Here is a 15458-nt window from a genome sequence, read left to right as displayed (position 1 = left end):
AAAAGAGCACACATCTGTCTGAGATCAGACAAGCCTTTAGCTACACCATCCTACTGTACACCCCCTTTACCAAGCCCTACTCTAAACCCACCGTGCTAACAGACTAGCCTTTAGCTACACCATCCTACTGTACACCCCCTTTACCAAGCCCTACTTTATATCCACCATGCTAGCAGGCTAGCCTTTCGCTACACCAGCCCACACCCCTTGGCACTCACCCAGGTCCACTTTTAACCCAACATGCTAACAGGCTAGCCTTTCGCTACACCAGCCCACACCCCCTGGCGCTCACCCAGCCTGGCTCGGAAGTGTGTGAGAGAGTAGTAGCACTCAACAACTGTGTCAAAGCTCGGGAATTATACCGGATTCTCACACTCACATACCCCTCAAAACCAAAAGTGGTTCACACACAAAGTAGGCAAATAAATGAAGATGTGTCTTTGGCAATCGTAATGAGTTTTCATCAGGGAAATACTTCCCTCTACAGTAGGGAAATGCTCAACATCTGTGTGTCTCTTTGTCAGTCCCTCTCAAACCAACCTGACCCTTCAACACAGAGTGAGTCCTCAAACCAACCTGACCCTTCAACACAGAGTGAGTCCTCAAACCGGGATTGCTTGGAAACCTGGGAATTTTAACTACTAAACCATTTAAAACGACACCAAAAATTGTTTGGTGAAAGTTTAATACCTGCATCTTAAAATTGACAACTAAACCATTTAAATATTGTCTCTAATACAGGACGACTCTGTTAAAACGAGTTGCAGATATCCCTCCCCACTGATTCCATGGCTATGACATTTGAAGAAGCGTCCATTCTCTCTAATGGCCGTGCGTTTAGCTGTTGTCACACATCATTCATTCTGCCCTGCAGCTGTGAAACCACCTCGGTGACCATGGAAACCAAGAGTCGGTTGGGGAAGAAAACACAAAATGGCCACAGCTGATGTCATAGCCTGGGAATAGCACCTGTCTCCTCCATCTATCAGGCACACTACTGTGTAGACTGGGGCTGTGTCCCAAATGGCACCCGGTTCTGTTTACAACTACCCTACTATCGATAGGGTTCTGGTGGAAAGTGTTGCACTTTGTAGGAAATTTGASATGCACAAAAGGGCTTCGATAGAGAGGTCACAACCTCTGAGAGACCATGTTGATGGACAAATGTTAAAATGTCCCCTTCAAGCCGTGATTCCCATGGCCAAAACAATACGCATGCAGTCATCCATTATCCTGATGGTTTTGGGACCGTATTTGAGGGATTCTTTAGATTTTTTTTTTTTTACTTGACTAAATAGAGTAACAAATGATAAATGCATCCCCCTGGTTTCAGATAGCCTTGTGACTTCGCACTCTGGCTGGCATCCCAAATGGGTCCTGGTCAAAAGGAGTGCACTATATAGGGAGTACACTCTCAGAGAAAAAAAAGGTGATAACTTCAACCTAAAAGGGTTCTTTGGCTGTCCCCCGATTGAAGAACCTTTTAAATAACACTTTTTGGGTCCAGATAGAACGCTTTCCACAGAGGGTTCTACATGGAACGCAAAAGGGTTCTACCTAGAACCAGAAAGTGTTCTACCTGGAACCAGAAAGGGTTCTACCTAGAACCAGAAAGTGTTCTACCTGGAACCAGAAAGGATTCTCCCTGGAACCAGAAAGGGTTCTACCTGGAACCAAAACGGGTTCTACCTGGATCCAGAAAGGGTTCTACCTGGAACCAAAACGGGTTCTACCTGAAATCAGAATGGGTTCTACCTGGAACCAAAAAGTGTTCTACCTGGAACCAGAAACGGTTCTACCTGGAACTAAAACGGGTTCTACCTGGAACTAAAACGGGTTCTACCTGAAATCAGAACGGGTTCTACCTGGAACCAAAAAGTGTTCTACCTGGAACCAGAAAGGGTTCTATCTGGAACTAAAACGGGTTCTACCTGGAACTAAAACGGGTTCTACCTGGAACCAGAAAGGGTTCTACCTAGAACCAGAACGGGTTCTACCTGGAACCAAAAAGTGTTATCCTAGGGGGACAGCCAAAGAACCCTTTTGTAACTCTTTCCTAAAGGGTATAGGGTACCAATTGGGACAGAGACAAAGTCGTGCTTGGCCTGAAATATTCTCCTTGTAGCCAATACCTTTTCATGCTATTTAAAAAAAAATATGACAGTGAATCAGATGATACATAAATCCTATTATAAAAAATGAAATCCCCTTAGCTTGCACGTCCCTGGTTGAGTCAGTCTGTTGAATCCCTAACCCGGTGGATGGATGTCCTGCCGGACAGACGATCTACCAAGGACAGAGGAAGTCAATATTTCACCATGATATACAGACTTAGGGTCAGATGTTTTTATCCCTCCAAAAAACATTAACCCATTCATGTTTCACTATGTATAGCAGGGATGGGCAGGCCTGGTTAGTACCACACTTACCCCCAGCCACAACACACCTGACTCCAATTATTAACTAACTAATCATGATCTTCAATTCACATAGAAATGTAAGTTATAGATCTGTCATTCTCATTGAAAGCAAGAATAAGAATCAGTAGACTATGCCTCCCGTGCTTAAGCTTTGTTTTATGAGTCTTTTACTTTCGGTTTTGTACAATATTTTTGGGATACTGAAAATGTATTTCACAGTGGTTTAGATGGTACAATGATTCTTGCTTGTTTTGCCACATAAACTGAAATGAGGCTATAAAAATATGTAACAACCAGGAAATGGCAGAGCGAATTCTGCTTATTGCACCTTTAAATCAGCTGTGTTTGCTAGGGATGGAGAATAAATTATACTACTCCTGGAGGACTAGAGCTAGATGTAGAGAATCACAACATGAGATACAGACATAGGGTCAGGTTTAGCAGTCTTATAGTGTACAACCCCTATTCACCTGTCACTATGTTTAGCTAGATGTATAGAAGTATGATAGAGAATTACAGCATAGATGTATAGCAGTATGATAGAGAATTACAGCATAGATGTATAGCAGTATGATAGAGAATTACAGCATAGATGTATAGCAGTATGATAGAGAATTACAGTTAATGACACCTATGTTCAGGATTCAGAATGGAGCTATTCCGCGAAGGGAATCGAACCCACAACTCTACATTCTCCGGGCAGGTCCAGAATAGGATAACCGGCCCGTATTCATGAAGAGTCAGAGTTGGATCAGATCCTCCCTCTCCATATAGTCTAATCTGTTTCTTTACAATCTAAAAGACAAAACAGATCCTAGATCAGGCTTTTTGAATAAGGGTCCAGAATCAGGAACGTGATGAAAGTTCAAGGGTGAGCTGGATGAACAAAATATTCCGGAAGGTCCTGCTGACATGAAGTTTTCATGTGGAAAAYGGTCAGAGATGGGATTAACGGAAGCATGGGGATGGTCCTGGATTAGGGAACATTCCTGACCACTGAGAGAGAGGGAAATGTGAGAAATACAAAGCGGAGGGGGAGAGAGAGGCCAGGAAACGTATGCCCTCTCATTGATGCCATGAATGAATATGTGTGGTGGCCCTTTGAGAGAAAAGGACACCATGAATTAGTGGAGGAACAGAGCTGAAAATACCTGCATTTTGCAAACTCTAAACAAATGGTTACACTAACACTGTATTTCTCTGTGAAGTTCCGAAGTTCCCAACGGAATGCTCTGTGAAGTTTCTAAATTCCCGACGGAACGCTCTGTGATGTTCCTAAGTTCCCGACGGAACGCTCTGTGATGTTCCTAAGTTCCCAACGGAACGCTCTGTGATGTTCCTAAGTTCCCAACCGGAACGCCTGTGATGTTCCCTAAGTTCCCACGGAACTCTCTGTGTGATGTTCCTAATTCCAGACGGAAGGCTCTGTGATGTTCTAGTTCTGACGGAACGCTCTGTGATTTTCCTAAGTTCCCAACGGAACGCTCTGTGATGTCCTAAGTTCCCAACAGAACGCTCTGTGGTGTTCCTAAGTTCCAACGGAACGCTCTGTGATGTTCCTAAATTCCAGACGGAACGCTCTGTGATGTTCCTAAGTTCCCCAACGGAACGTTCTGTGATGTTCCTAAGTTCCCAACGGAATGCTTCTGTGATGTTCTTAAGTTCCTGAACGGAACGCTCTGTGATGTTCCTAAGTTCCAACGGAACGCTCTGTGATGTTCTTAATTCTGACGAACGCTCTGTGATGTTCCTAAGTTCCCACGGAACGCTCTGTGATGTTTAATCCGACGGAACGCTCTGTGATGTTCCTAAGTTCCAACGGAACGTTCTGTGATGTTCCTAAGTTCCCAACGAACGCTCTGTGATGTTCTTAAGTTCCTGACGGAACGCTCTGTGATGTTCCTAAGTTCCGCAACGGAACGCTCTGTGATGTTCTTAAGTTCCTGACGGAACGCTCTGTGATGTTCCTAAGTTTCCCAACGGAAATTTTTGGGTGATGTTCCTAAGTTCCCAACGGAACGCTCTGTGATGTTCCTAAGTTCCCAACGGAACGCTCTGTGGTGTTCCTAAGTTCCCAACGGAACGCTCTGTGGTGTTCCTAAGTTCCCAACGGAACGCTCTGTGATGTTCCTAAGTTCCCAACGGAACGCTCTGTCTCAAGAGGCAATTCATGGATACTGTGAGAAAAGAAAGGAACTGAAAGCCACCACTCAGGCTTAACGGTGTGTCTATGAATTCATCCAACTGTATTTTAACCTATACAAGGGCAATGTACTGTACATATAGATCCAGAAATAACACTGCTCATTTTCTTTAAGCAAATAACAGGCAAAAGGTGCAACAGTAGAGTCCTATATATGCATCTCAAATGATACTCTATTCCTTATTTAGTGCACTACTTTTGACCAGGGCCCAAAGGGATCAAGCTAAGTGGTTCATAGTAGCGCACTAAATAGCCAATAGGGTGTCATTTGGGAGTGGGATGCAACCCTGGTGTGAATTTGACATCCTCCCTTCAGCTGTCTGAATGCTATGGAGAGGAGTGGTGTACAGTAGCTCTCTTCCATCTCACCCTCCCTTTCTCCCTCCCTCCATCCATGTCTCCCTCCATCTCTCCATCCATCTCTTCATCTCTCCATCCATCTCTCCATCAATCTCTCCCTCTCTCCCTCTCTCCTTCTCTCCCTCCCTCCATCTCTCCATCTCTCCCTCCCTCCGCCTCTCCCTCCCTCCATATCTCCATCCATCCCGTTCTCTTTCTAGTGAACTTGGCATGGCCATCCACCAGAATGGAGCATGGATCTCAGCTGTGCCGTTAGATAATCGCTGGCCCGAAGTTACTGTTGTAATAAAAAATCACAATTTCACCCCAATTACCGGGGACTGACTAGGCCTACTCATAGCTATCAGATGTACTGGGAATATTTACAGAACAAGGAGGAGGTGTATTCTGACTGTGCTTCTGCTGCAATTTGTTATCACCACTAAACTTGGGAGAGAATTTTGTATTACATTTTTATTTATTTAAAACTTAATTTGTTTTATTATAGGGATCTGAGTCCAGATGTGATCCTAGATCTGTGGTTAGGGGCAACTTCAGCCTCGACCTGAAAGGTGAGGTTGAGGAAGAGTTGCACTGCTTAAGAAGGAAGGGAAACAAGGACAGGAAGCAAAATGGCACCAATAGGATCCTGGTCAAAAGTAGTGCACTATGTAGGGAATAGGGTGCCATAGGATCCTGGTCAAAAGTAGTGCACTATATAAGGAATAGGGTGCCATAGGATCCTGGTCAAAAGGAGTGCCCTATATACAGTTGAAGTAGGAAGTTTACATATACTTAGGTTGGAATCATTGAAACTCGTTTTTCAACCACTCCACAAATGTCTTGTTAAAACCAACATATAGTTTTGGCAAGTCTGTTGGGACATCTACTTTAAGCATGACAGAAGTACATTTTCTCACAATTGTTTACAGACAGATTATTTCACTTATAATTCACTGTATCACAATCCCAGTGGGTCAGAAGTTTACATACACTAAGTTGACTGTGCCTTTAAAAAGCTTGGAAAATTCCAGAAAATTTGGTCATGGCTTTAGAAGCTTCTGATAGGCTAATTGCCATAATTTGAGTCAATTGGAGGTGTACCTGTGGATGTATTTCAAGGCCTACCTTCAAACTCAGTGCCTCTTTGCTTGACATCATGGGAGAATCAAAAGAAATCAGCCAAGACCTCAGAAAGAAATTGTAGACCTCCACAAGTCTGGTTTATCCTTGGGAGCATTTTCCAAACGTCTGAAGGTACCACATTCATCTGTACAAACAATAGTACGCAAGTATAAACACCATGGGACCACGCTTCCATCATACCACTCAGGAAGGAGACGCATTCTGTCTCCTAGAGATGAACGTACTTTGGTGCAAAAAGTGCAAATCAATCCTAGAACAACAGCAAAGGACCATGTGAAGATGCTGGAGGAAACAGGTACAAAAGTATGTATATCCACAGTAAAACGAGTCCTATATCGACATAACCTGAAAGGCTGCTCAGCAAGGAAGAAGCCACTGCTCCAAAACCGCCATAAAAAAGCCAGACTACGGTTTTCAACTGCACATGGGGACAAAGATTGTACTTTTGGGAGAAATGTCCTCTGGTCTGATGAAACAAAAATAGAACTGTTTGGCCATAATGACCATCGTTATGTTTGGAGGAAAAAGGGGAGGCTTGCAAGCCGAAGAACACCATCAAAACCTTGAAGCACGGGGGTGGCAGCATCATGTTGTTGGGTTCTTTTGCTGCAGAGTGCACAGAGTACTGGTGCACTTCACAAAATAGATGGCATCATGAGGTAGGAAAATTATGTGGATATATTGAAGCAACATCTCAAGACATCAGTCAGGAAGTTAAAGCAACAAAGTCAAGGTATTGGAGCGGTCATAACAAAGCCCTGACCTCAATGCTAATTTGTGGGCAAAATTGAAAAAGCATGTGCGAGCAAGGAGGCCTACAAACCTGGCTCAGTTATACCAGCTCTGTCAGGAGGAATGAGCCAAAATTCACCCAACTTATTGTGGGAAGCTTGTGGAAGCCTACCCGAAATGTTTGACATAAGTTAAACAATTTAAAGGCAATGCTACCAAATACTAATTGAGTGTATGTAAACTTCTGACCCACTGGGAATGTGATGAAAGAAATAAAATCTGAAATAAATAATTCTCTCTACTATTATTCTGACATTTCACATTCTTAAAATTAAGTGGTGAACTGGTGGCTAAGGTGAACGTAAACTTCCGACTTCAACTGTAGGTAATAGGGTGCCATAGGATCCTGGTCAAAAGTAGTGCACGATATGGGTCATAGGGTGTCACTTGGGACACAGTCAATGCTGCTTCCCCATCCCCTGAGAAAGTGGAGGGTCCCATCCCCCCTAACCTCCACCCCGTGCCACGCCCCTGTCATGCCAGCGCTCCAGATGTCATGGGAAACGCTGACAGCTGTGGCCGAAGCATACGGGGCCGTGTGTGAAAGGACACTACAATCTGCAGAAACTCTATCCCTCTGTGAAACGCACACAGGATTAGTCACTTTTTGATAAGATCTTCGGACATTTCTATTACCAAAAGATGTGTGAGAGAGACTCGTCACAGTGGATCGTGATGTATTCTTGCCATCTAGCTAGCCTGACGATTGTTCGGAGAGGATGACAGAACTGTTTCTGTCAATGAAGTAGGCTGCGGTACAATGAAATTACTGTTTACAAGACAGTGAGATAGCTGATTTACATGGGTAGGTCGCCTGGTCAAAAGTAGTGCACTAAATAGGGAATAGGGTGCCTTTTGGGACACAAAAATGGTACAGTAGGTTTTCACTTTGCCCCTGTCCCGCTAGATAAATCAACCTCTAACATAACCGTATCATTATATTACAGTGCAGTAGGTTACAGTGTGCCCTTAGCTCAGGGCACGTTTTGGTTTGTTCACCATAGCACTACACAGCTGATTCAAATAATCAACTAATCCCACAAGCTTTGATCATTTGAAACAGCTGTGTACTGTTAGGGCCAAAATTTAAAAAAAAGTGAACCCTTTGGTGTCCAGAGGAACGAGTTTGGGAAACGCTGCCTTATATTGCCTGAGAAATTGAATTAATTAATAATTAGAAAGTATTTAGGCCGATTGTTTGGAAACCATTTCAGAACATCTGGGAAATTCTACCATAAAATCATTTCCAGGTCATTTCCCAGTCATATATTGTTTATCGATGACTAACAAGTAGCGAAGAAGTAACTAGTCGTCCCCATTGCCAAAGTACAGTAATGCTAGACGAGAGGTCACTCTGGTTTGGAGAGAGAGAGCGAGAGAGAAAGAGAGAGAGGGGGTGGGGAAAAGTTCTTGAAAACACAGTTGCCCTGCTAATTCTAGGACACTTAAATTAGCCGGGTGAGAGAGAGGGCAGGTTTCAGTTTTACAGAGACTTGACTTGATGTAGAGAAGGTAAGAGACTACACACTTAGTTCTGAACTCAACTTTAGATACACTTTAAGTCCACTGGTAAACTGGCACGGAACAATGGCTATATTGCTAAACTAGGAATGACATACTGAAATCCTATAGATGGATCAACTATAGGGACTTTCAAAATATTTTGGACATTTTTTAATTTTGGTTGAAGAAACAGCCTTCACACTCCTGGAGCAGAAGAAGAGCAACGTCTATTTCCGAAACCACCTAAAACAGACATAGCATCGAAGTAAGAGAGTCTATTGTTGAGGTAGTTCAATCAGGTATATCTCACCTGTAACTCTCCAGTGACTGCTCTGTCCTGCTACAGGGCACAGGTGAAACAGACAGACATGTCCACCGGCTCAGTAAGCGACGGAGAGGACATTGAGACACGTCACAAACGGACAGACGCTCTGTTCGAAAGCAGTAAAACCAAACGGAACGTTGCACAGAACCACTACGCCTCCACCGAGTACTCCGATGACGAGTTCGGTAATGACGGAGGTTACGAAGTCAAGACCAAGCGAACACGCGTCACTGCTGCTGGAGGGAAACAAGTTGTGAAAGGGCGGCAGATACAAAGGAACGCTGCAAACGCCAGAGAGAGGGCGAGGATGAGGGTGCTGAGCAAAGCGTTTTCCAGACTGAAAACAAGCCTGCCGTGGGTACCGGCCGATACCAAACTGTCCAAACTGGACACGCTGCGACTAGCATCTAGCTATATATCACACCTCCGACAGGTACTACAAGACAACCACTACGAGAGCGGCTTTGTACACCCTGTCAACCTGGTAGGAAGCATTATTTTATTTCAAACTTGTAAACTCGGGTATGAAAGACACACATTTCCGTTTTTACATTCACATTTTGGTAATTTAGCAGATGCTCTTATTCAGACTAATTCCTCTGCATGTAGAAAAATGTGCAATGTAAAGTGTTGCATCCATTGCCTTTTGATATTACTGTGAAACGGTGTGGTGAGAGTCAGACCATTTATGAGTCTACGGTGTAACTGAATACAAGGCCTTCAGAAAGTATTCACACCCCTTGACTTTTTCCACATTTTGTTGTGTTTCAGACTGAATTTAAAATGGATTAGAATGAGATTTTGTGTCACTTGCCCACACACACAACACCCCATAATGTAAATGTGGAATTATATTTTCAGAAATGTTTATAATTGAATAAAAAATGTAAAGCTGAAATGTCTTGAGTCAATAAGTACTCAACCTCTTTGTTATGGTAAGCCTAAATAAGTTCATGAGTAAACATTTGCTTAACAAGTCACATAATAAGTTGCATGGGCTCACTCTGTGTGCAATAATAGTGTTTAATATGATTTTTGAATGACTACCTCATCTCTGTACCCCACACATACATTTATCTGTAAAGTCCCTCAATTGAGTAGTGAATTTTCAAGCACAGATTCAATCACAAAGAGCAGGGAGGGTTTTCAATGCTTTGCAAAGAAGGGCACTGATTGTTAGAGAGTTACAAAAAATGTAAAATAAACATCCGCTGAATATCCCTTTGAGCATGGTGAAGTTATTAATTAGGCTTTGGATGGAGTATCAACCCAGTCACTACAAAAATACAGGTGTCCTTCCTAACTCAGTTGCCGGAGAGGAAGGAAACCGCTCAGGGATTTCAGCATGAGGTCAGTGGTGACTTTAAAACAGTTACAGAGTTTAATGGCTATGATAGGAGAAAATTTAAGATGAATCAACACCATTTTAGTTTCTCCACAATACTAACCTAAATGACAGAGTGAAAAGAAGGAAACTTGTAGAGAATAAAAATATTTCAAAACGTCCATCCTGTTTCCAATAAGGCACTAAAGTAATACTGCAAAATAAAACTGGCATAGAAATGAACTTCATGTCCTAAACAGAAAGTGTTATGTTTGGGGCAAATCTAACACAACAYATCACTGAATACCACTCATCAAATTTCCAAGCATGGTGATGGCTGCATCATGTTATGGGTACGCTTTCCATCAGCAAGGACTAGGGAGTTTTTTTAGGATAACAAGAAACGGAATAGAGCTCAGCACAGGAAAACTTGGTTCAGTCTGGTTTCCAACGGACACTGGGGGACATATTCACCTTTCAGCAGGACAATAACCTAAGACACAAGGCCAAATCTACACTGGAGTTGCTTTCCAAGAAAACATTGGATGTTCCTGAGTGGCTTAGTTACAGTTTTGACATAAATTGACTTGAAAATCTATGGCCAGACTTGAAAATGGCTGTCTAACAATGATCAACAAAACAACTTGACAGAGCATGAAGAATCTTTAAAAGAATAGTGTGCTAATATTGCACAATCCAGGTGTGGAAAGCTCTTAGAGTCTTACCCAGAAAGACTCACAGCTCTTAGAGTCTTACCCAGAAAGACTCACAGCTCTTAGAGTCTTACCCAGAAAGACTCACAGTCTTAGAGTTTCTACCCAGAAAGACTCACAGCTCTTAGAGTCTTACCCAGAAAGACTCACAGCTCTTAGAGTCTTACCCAGAAAGACTCACAGCTCTTAGAGTCTTCCCCAGAAAGACTCACAGCTCTCAGAGACTTACCCAGAAAGACTCACAGCTCTTAGAGTCTTACCCAGAAAGACTCACAGCTGTAATCGCTGCCAAAGGTGATTCTAACATGTATTGACTCGGGGGTGTGAATACTTATGTAAATTCGATATTTCTGTGTTTCATTATCAATAAATTTGCTAACATTTCTAGAAACATGTTTTAACTTCATCATTATGGGTTATTGTCTGTAGATGAGTGAGAAAAAAATATATTTAATCAATTTCGAATTCAGGGCTGTAACACAACAAAATGTTGAATAAATCAAGGGGTGCGAATACATTCTGAGGGCACTGTATGTAAGCTAAGATACCATAATAACAGGCCTATATTGTAAATAACATATGATCCCTATTCCTGCTGCATTTTTTTGCTATATGTATTCATATGTATTTTATTTGTATTAAATCTATCTCTCTATCTGTCCACAGACTTGGCCATTTGTGGTAGGTAGATCAGAGGACAACAAGGATATTTCTGCAGCCAGACAGTGTGGAGCTACATCATAGGACAGGAGGGACCTCTCTCTGCTGGGACTGTCTTCTTCTACCATGGCTGCTGGCACCCTATTCCCTTCATAGTGCACTAAATTACTGCACTATATAAGGAATAGGATGGATGCCATTTGGGACTAATTCCAAGTATTTTTTTTGTCCTATGTCTAATACTATTAGAATATTTCGTTATTCCATATCGGTGATTTCATTATGGATCATTTATGGATCATTTTATTGTCGTCAACTTGCCAGGTGGAATTGATGTTTCTTTTATATCCACTCCAATCAGTGATGAGATGAGAAAACAGGACAGAGGAAAAACAAGATACTTTAACAGCATTGATGTTATAGACTGGCACGCTACACTGAGTGTACAAAACATTAAGAACACCTTCCTAATATTGAGTTGACCCCCCTGTTTTGCCCTCAGAACAGACTCAATTCGTCGGGGGCATAGACTCTACAAGGTGTTGAAAGCGTTCCACAGGGATGCCGGCCCATGTTGACTCCAATGCTTTTCCACAGTTGTGTCATCTTGGCTGGATGTCCTTTTTGGGTGGTGGACCATTCTTGATACATGAGCGTGAAAAACCCAGCAGCGTTGCATTTCTTGACACACTCAAACCCGGTGCATCTACTACCATACCGCATTCAAATAACTTTAATATTTAGTCTTGCCCATTGGCACACAAACAAAATCCATGTCTCAATTGTCTCGAGGCTTAAAAACCCTTCTTTACCCTGTCTCCTCCCCTTCAATTTACACTGATTGAAGTGGATTTAACAAGTGACATCAATAAGGGATCATATCTTTCACCTGGATTCACCTGGTCAGAATATGTTATGGAAAGAGCAGGTGTTCCTAATGTTTTGTCTGCTCGGTATATATAGTCTGTTACTTATAATACATGGAGGAAATAGTATATGTTTCCTCCTTTAGCTTGTGGCGTACTGTGCTGCCAACTCTATAACATCACCTCAGATCTTTCCCCCCCAAAGTAAACAAAGTGTATCTTTGTATGCTTTGTTTGTTTGGTATTCAGTTTAAGTCTCTTTCAAATGTTCGTTAGCGTTCCATCTTTCTCTGACCTTCGACCTCACTCCGCCAATAGTTGATGTTTGTGTTCTTATCATTCACCTATAGGTGTCAAAAGTTTTCCCTTGGAATCAGATCACTTGTGTTCTATTCAATCTTGTGGTTTATTTGGGGGGCCAGTTTTGTTAAGTGGTCACCACTCTCCGGGCTGAGATTGTCGTCCATAAATGCTGTTTGTTTGTACGACCGTTCGTTTGATAGGGCTACGGGCACCCAGAATTTGCCTGCCCTTTTTTTTCAGTGGGCAGCAGAAGAGGAAGTATTTCTAGTTCTGCCTTGGTTACTGGAATTTCTGTGTACATGAAGGATGTTTTTGTTAAATTCAAGGGGCAGTTTTTCTGGGGGTGTTTTGTACCATGATGTGTATTTTGACTATAAAAGTGGGTCCAATATTCCACTGACATTCAGGAGGATTGTGGTTGGATTTTGCAGCCAAATATTTGGAGGCAGATTTTGATAAGGGGTTAAATTTGTCTATTGTTTTCTTTATTGAGTAGTATTTTCTGTTGAGACAACATCTAACACTGACAGACTATGCTGTTACTCCTGTTCTGTTGAGACAACATCTAACACTGACAGACTATGCTGTAACTCCTGTTCTGTTCGTGCTCTAGATTGCTCAAACTGTGTTGCAAATTCATCCATATAGATATTAAACCATGTCGGTCTCAGATTGGTGACCCCAGTGTGAAAAAAATCGGTGTGTTTTTTTAAAAACAATTATATCACAAAATGTATTTTCATTGTGTTTTTTTAATCTATATTTAACTTAAGAACTAATTCTTATTTTCAATGAGGGCCTAGGAACAGTGGATTAACTGCCTTGTTCAGGGGCAAAACAACAGAGGGATTTGATCTTGCAACCTTTTGATTACTAGTCCAACAGTCTAACCACTAGGCTACGTGCCATCCCCAAAATGCACTATTTGTGAGCATGTTCATCATCTTGTATTAAATCTGCCGATAAGCGTCTGGAATGGCCAGCTTCTTCAAAGCGACAGAGGGGACACTCTTGAAGCAAGATAAGGAGAACATTTCCTTAATGAGAAAGCTTTGTTATGAGGAGGAAACAGCTGTTTATTTATGGTTGTTATGCATTGTCTGTTCTGCTCCTGATCTAAACCCAGTACTCGGTGTTTCGTTACTTCAAACCATGCTGTAAACAGCACCGTACAATAATGCTTTACACTGGATGCAGTTTTGTGTTTTGTTTCCATTCATGTGGAGAATAGAGAATAAGGAACCGGCCTATGTCATACATGTCACGCCTGCTCCCGCTCTCCCTCCCTGGCTCTCGAGGGCGCCAGGCTGCCCAGCACTACGCACTCCTGCCACCGTCATTAAGCACAACCGCTCCCCTCGTCACGCGCATCAGCGATTCATTGCACTCACCTGGACTCAATCACCTGTGTTTATTTCCTTCCCCTATATCTGTCTGTTCCCCAGCTCTGTTCCCCGCTTCAGCATTAATTGTCGTTTGTCGCTGTGTTACCCGGTTCTGACGCTGTTCCTGTCCTGTTCCATGTCTGTGTAAAAGTAAATGTTCACTCTCCGTACCTGCTTCTCTACTCCAGCGTCGGTTCTTGCAATACATGTTACAGATTGTTGATGTCCAACGCCATGCAGACAGCCAAAACATATTGCAATAGCCAATATCTAAGTGTTCAATAGTGATAACCATCAGCTAGATATGCAGGGGAGCGGGGTTGGCACTTTCCCAGTGTCAGTTTGCCTGTGGGAAAGAGTTCCAAGTCTTCCAATCTGAGTTGTATTTGTTTCACATAATAAAGTACTTTTTATGAGGACACAGTACATCTGTGCATTCAACCGTTCTGTAATCAATTATATCCTCCCAAAGGCTTTTAGAAGCGACCCAGGTTCACAGGCTGTGACAGAGGGCACTGTCTCAAAGAGTTATCTCTCAGAGAGTTATCTCTCAGAGAGTTATCTCTCAAAGAGGTATCTCTCAGAGAGTTATCTCTCAAATAGTTGTCTCTCAGAGTTATCTCTCAGGGAGTTGTATCTCAGAGTTATCTCCCAAGGAGTTGTATCTCAGAGTTATCTCTCAAAGAGTTATCTCTCAGAGTTATCTCTCAGAGGTGTCTCTCAGAGAGTTATCTCTCAAATAGTTATCTCTCAGAGTTATCTCTCAAGGAGTTGTATCTCAGAGTTATCTCTCAAGGAGTTGTATCTCAGAGTTATCTCTCAAAGAGTTATCTCTCAAAGAGTTATCTCTCAAAGAGTTATCTCTCAAAGAGTTATCTCTCAAAGAGTTATCTCTCAGAGTTATCTCTCAATGAATTGTATCTCAGAGTTATCTCTCAAATAGTTATCTCTCAAAGAGTTATATCTCAAAGAGTTCTATCTCAGAGTTATCTCTCAAAGAGTTATCTCTCAAAGAGGTATCTCTCAAAGAGGTATCTCTCAAAGAGGTATCTCTCAAAGAGGTATCTCTCAAAGAGGTATCTCTCAAAGAGGTATCTCTCAAAGAGTTATCTCTCAAAGAGCTGTGGATGCTTGGCGTGATGCCTCGATGCAAATGAGGACCTGTGGATGCTTGGCGGTGATGCCTCGATGCAAATGAGGACCTGTGGATGCTTGGCGGTGATGCCTTGATGCAAATGAGGACCTGTGGATGCTTGGCAGTGATGCCTCGATGCAAATGAGGACCTGTGGATGCTTGGCGTGATGCCTCGATGCAAATGAGGACCTGTGAATGCTTGGTGGTGATGCCTTTGATGCAAATGAGGACTGTGGATGCTTGGCGGTGATGCCTTGATGCAAATGAGACCTGTGGATGCTTGGCGGTGATGCCTCGATGCAAATGAGGACCTGTGAATGCTTGGTGGTGAATGCCTCGATGGC

General features: G+C 42.6%; 1 protein-coding gene across 1 annotated transcript; it reads left to right on the top strand.

The window, feature by feature from the left end:
- Nucleotides 1–8359: 8359 nt before the first annotated feature.
- LOC112073257 (musculin-like) lies at nt 8360–14405 on the top strand. The gene is made up of 2 exons (XM_024140585.2): nt 8360–9212; nt 11432–14405. Exons 1-2 carry the CDS (start codon nt 8772–8774, stop codon nt 11507–11509), a joined length of 519 nt encoding a protein of 172 aa, XP_023996353.1. The 5' UTR covers nt 8360–8771; the 3' UTR covers nt 11510–14405.
- The last annotated feature ends 1053 nt before the right edge of the window (nt 14406–15458 follow it).

Source organism: Salvelinus sp. IW2-2015, unplaced genomic scaffold (genome assembly GCF_002910315.2).
Source record: "Salvelinus sp. IW2-2015 unplaced genomic scaffold, ASM291031v2 Un_scaffold2201, whole genome shotgun sequence".
NCBI lineage: Eukaryota > Metazoa > Chordata > Actinopteri > Salmoniformes > Salmonidae > Salvelinus > Salvelinus sp. IW2-2015.
This window is presented reverse-complemented; position numbering and strand designations above follow the sequence as displayed.

What these genes read in the sequence shown, in the direction of transcription:
- LOC112073257 (XM_024140585.2), top strand. Translation starts at nt 8,772, where the DNA reads ATGTCCACCGGCTCAGTAAGCGACGGAGAGGACATTGAGACACGTCAC. An exon ending in TTGTACACCCTGTCAACCTG is followed by an intron (nt 9,213 to 11,431) that starts GTAGGAAGCATT and finishes ATCTGTCCACAG; the next exon opens with ACTTGGCCATTTGTGGTAGG.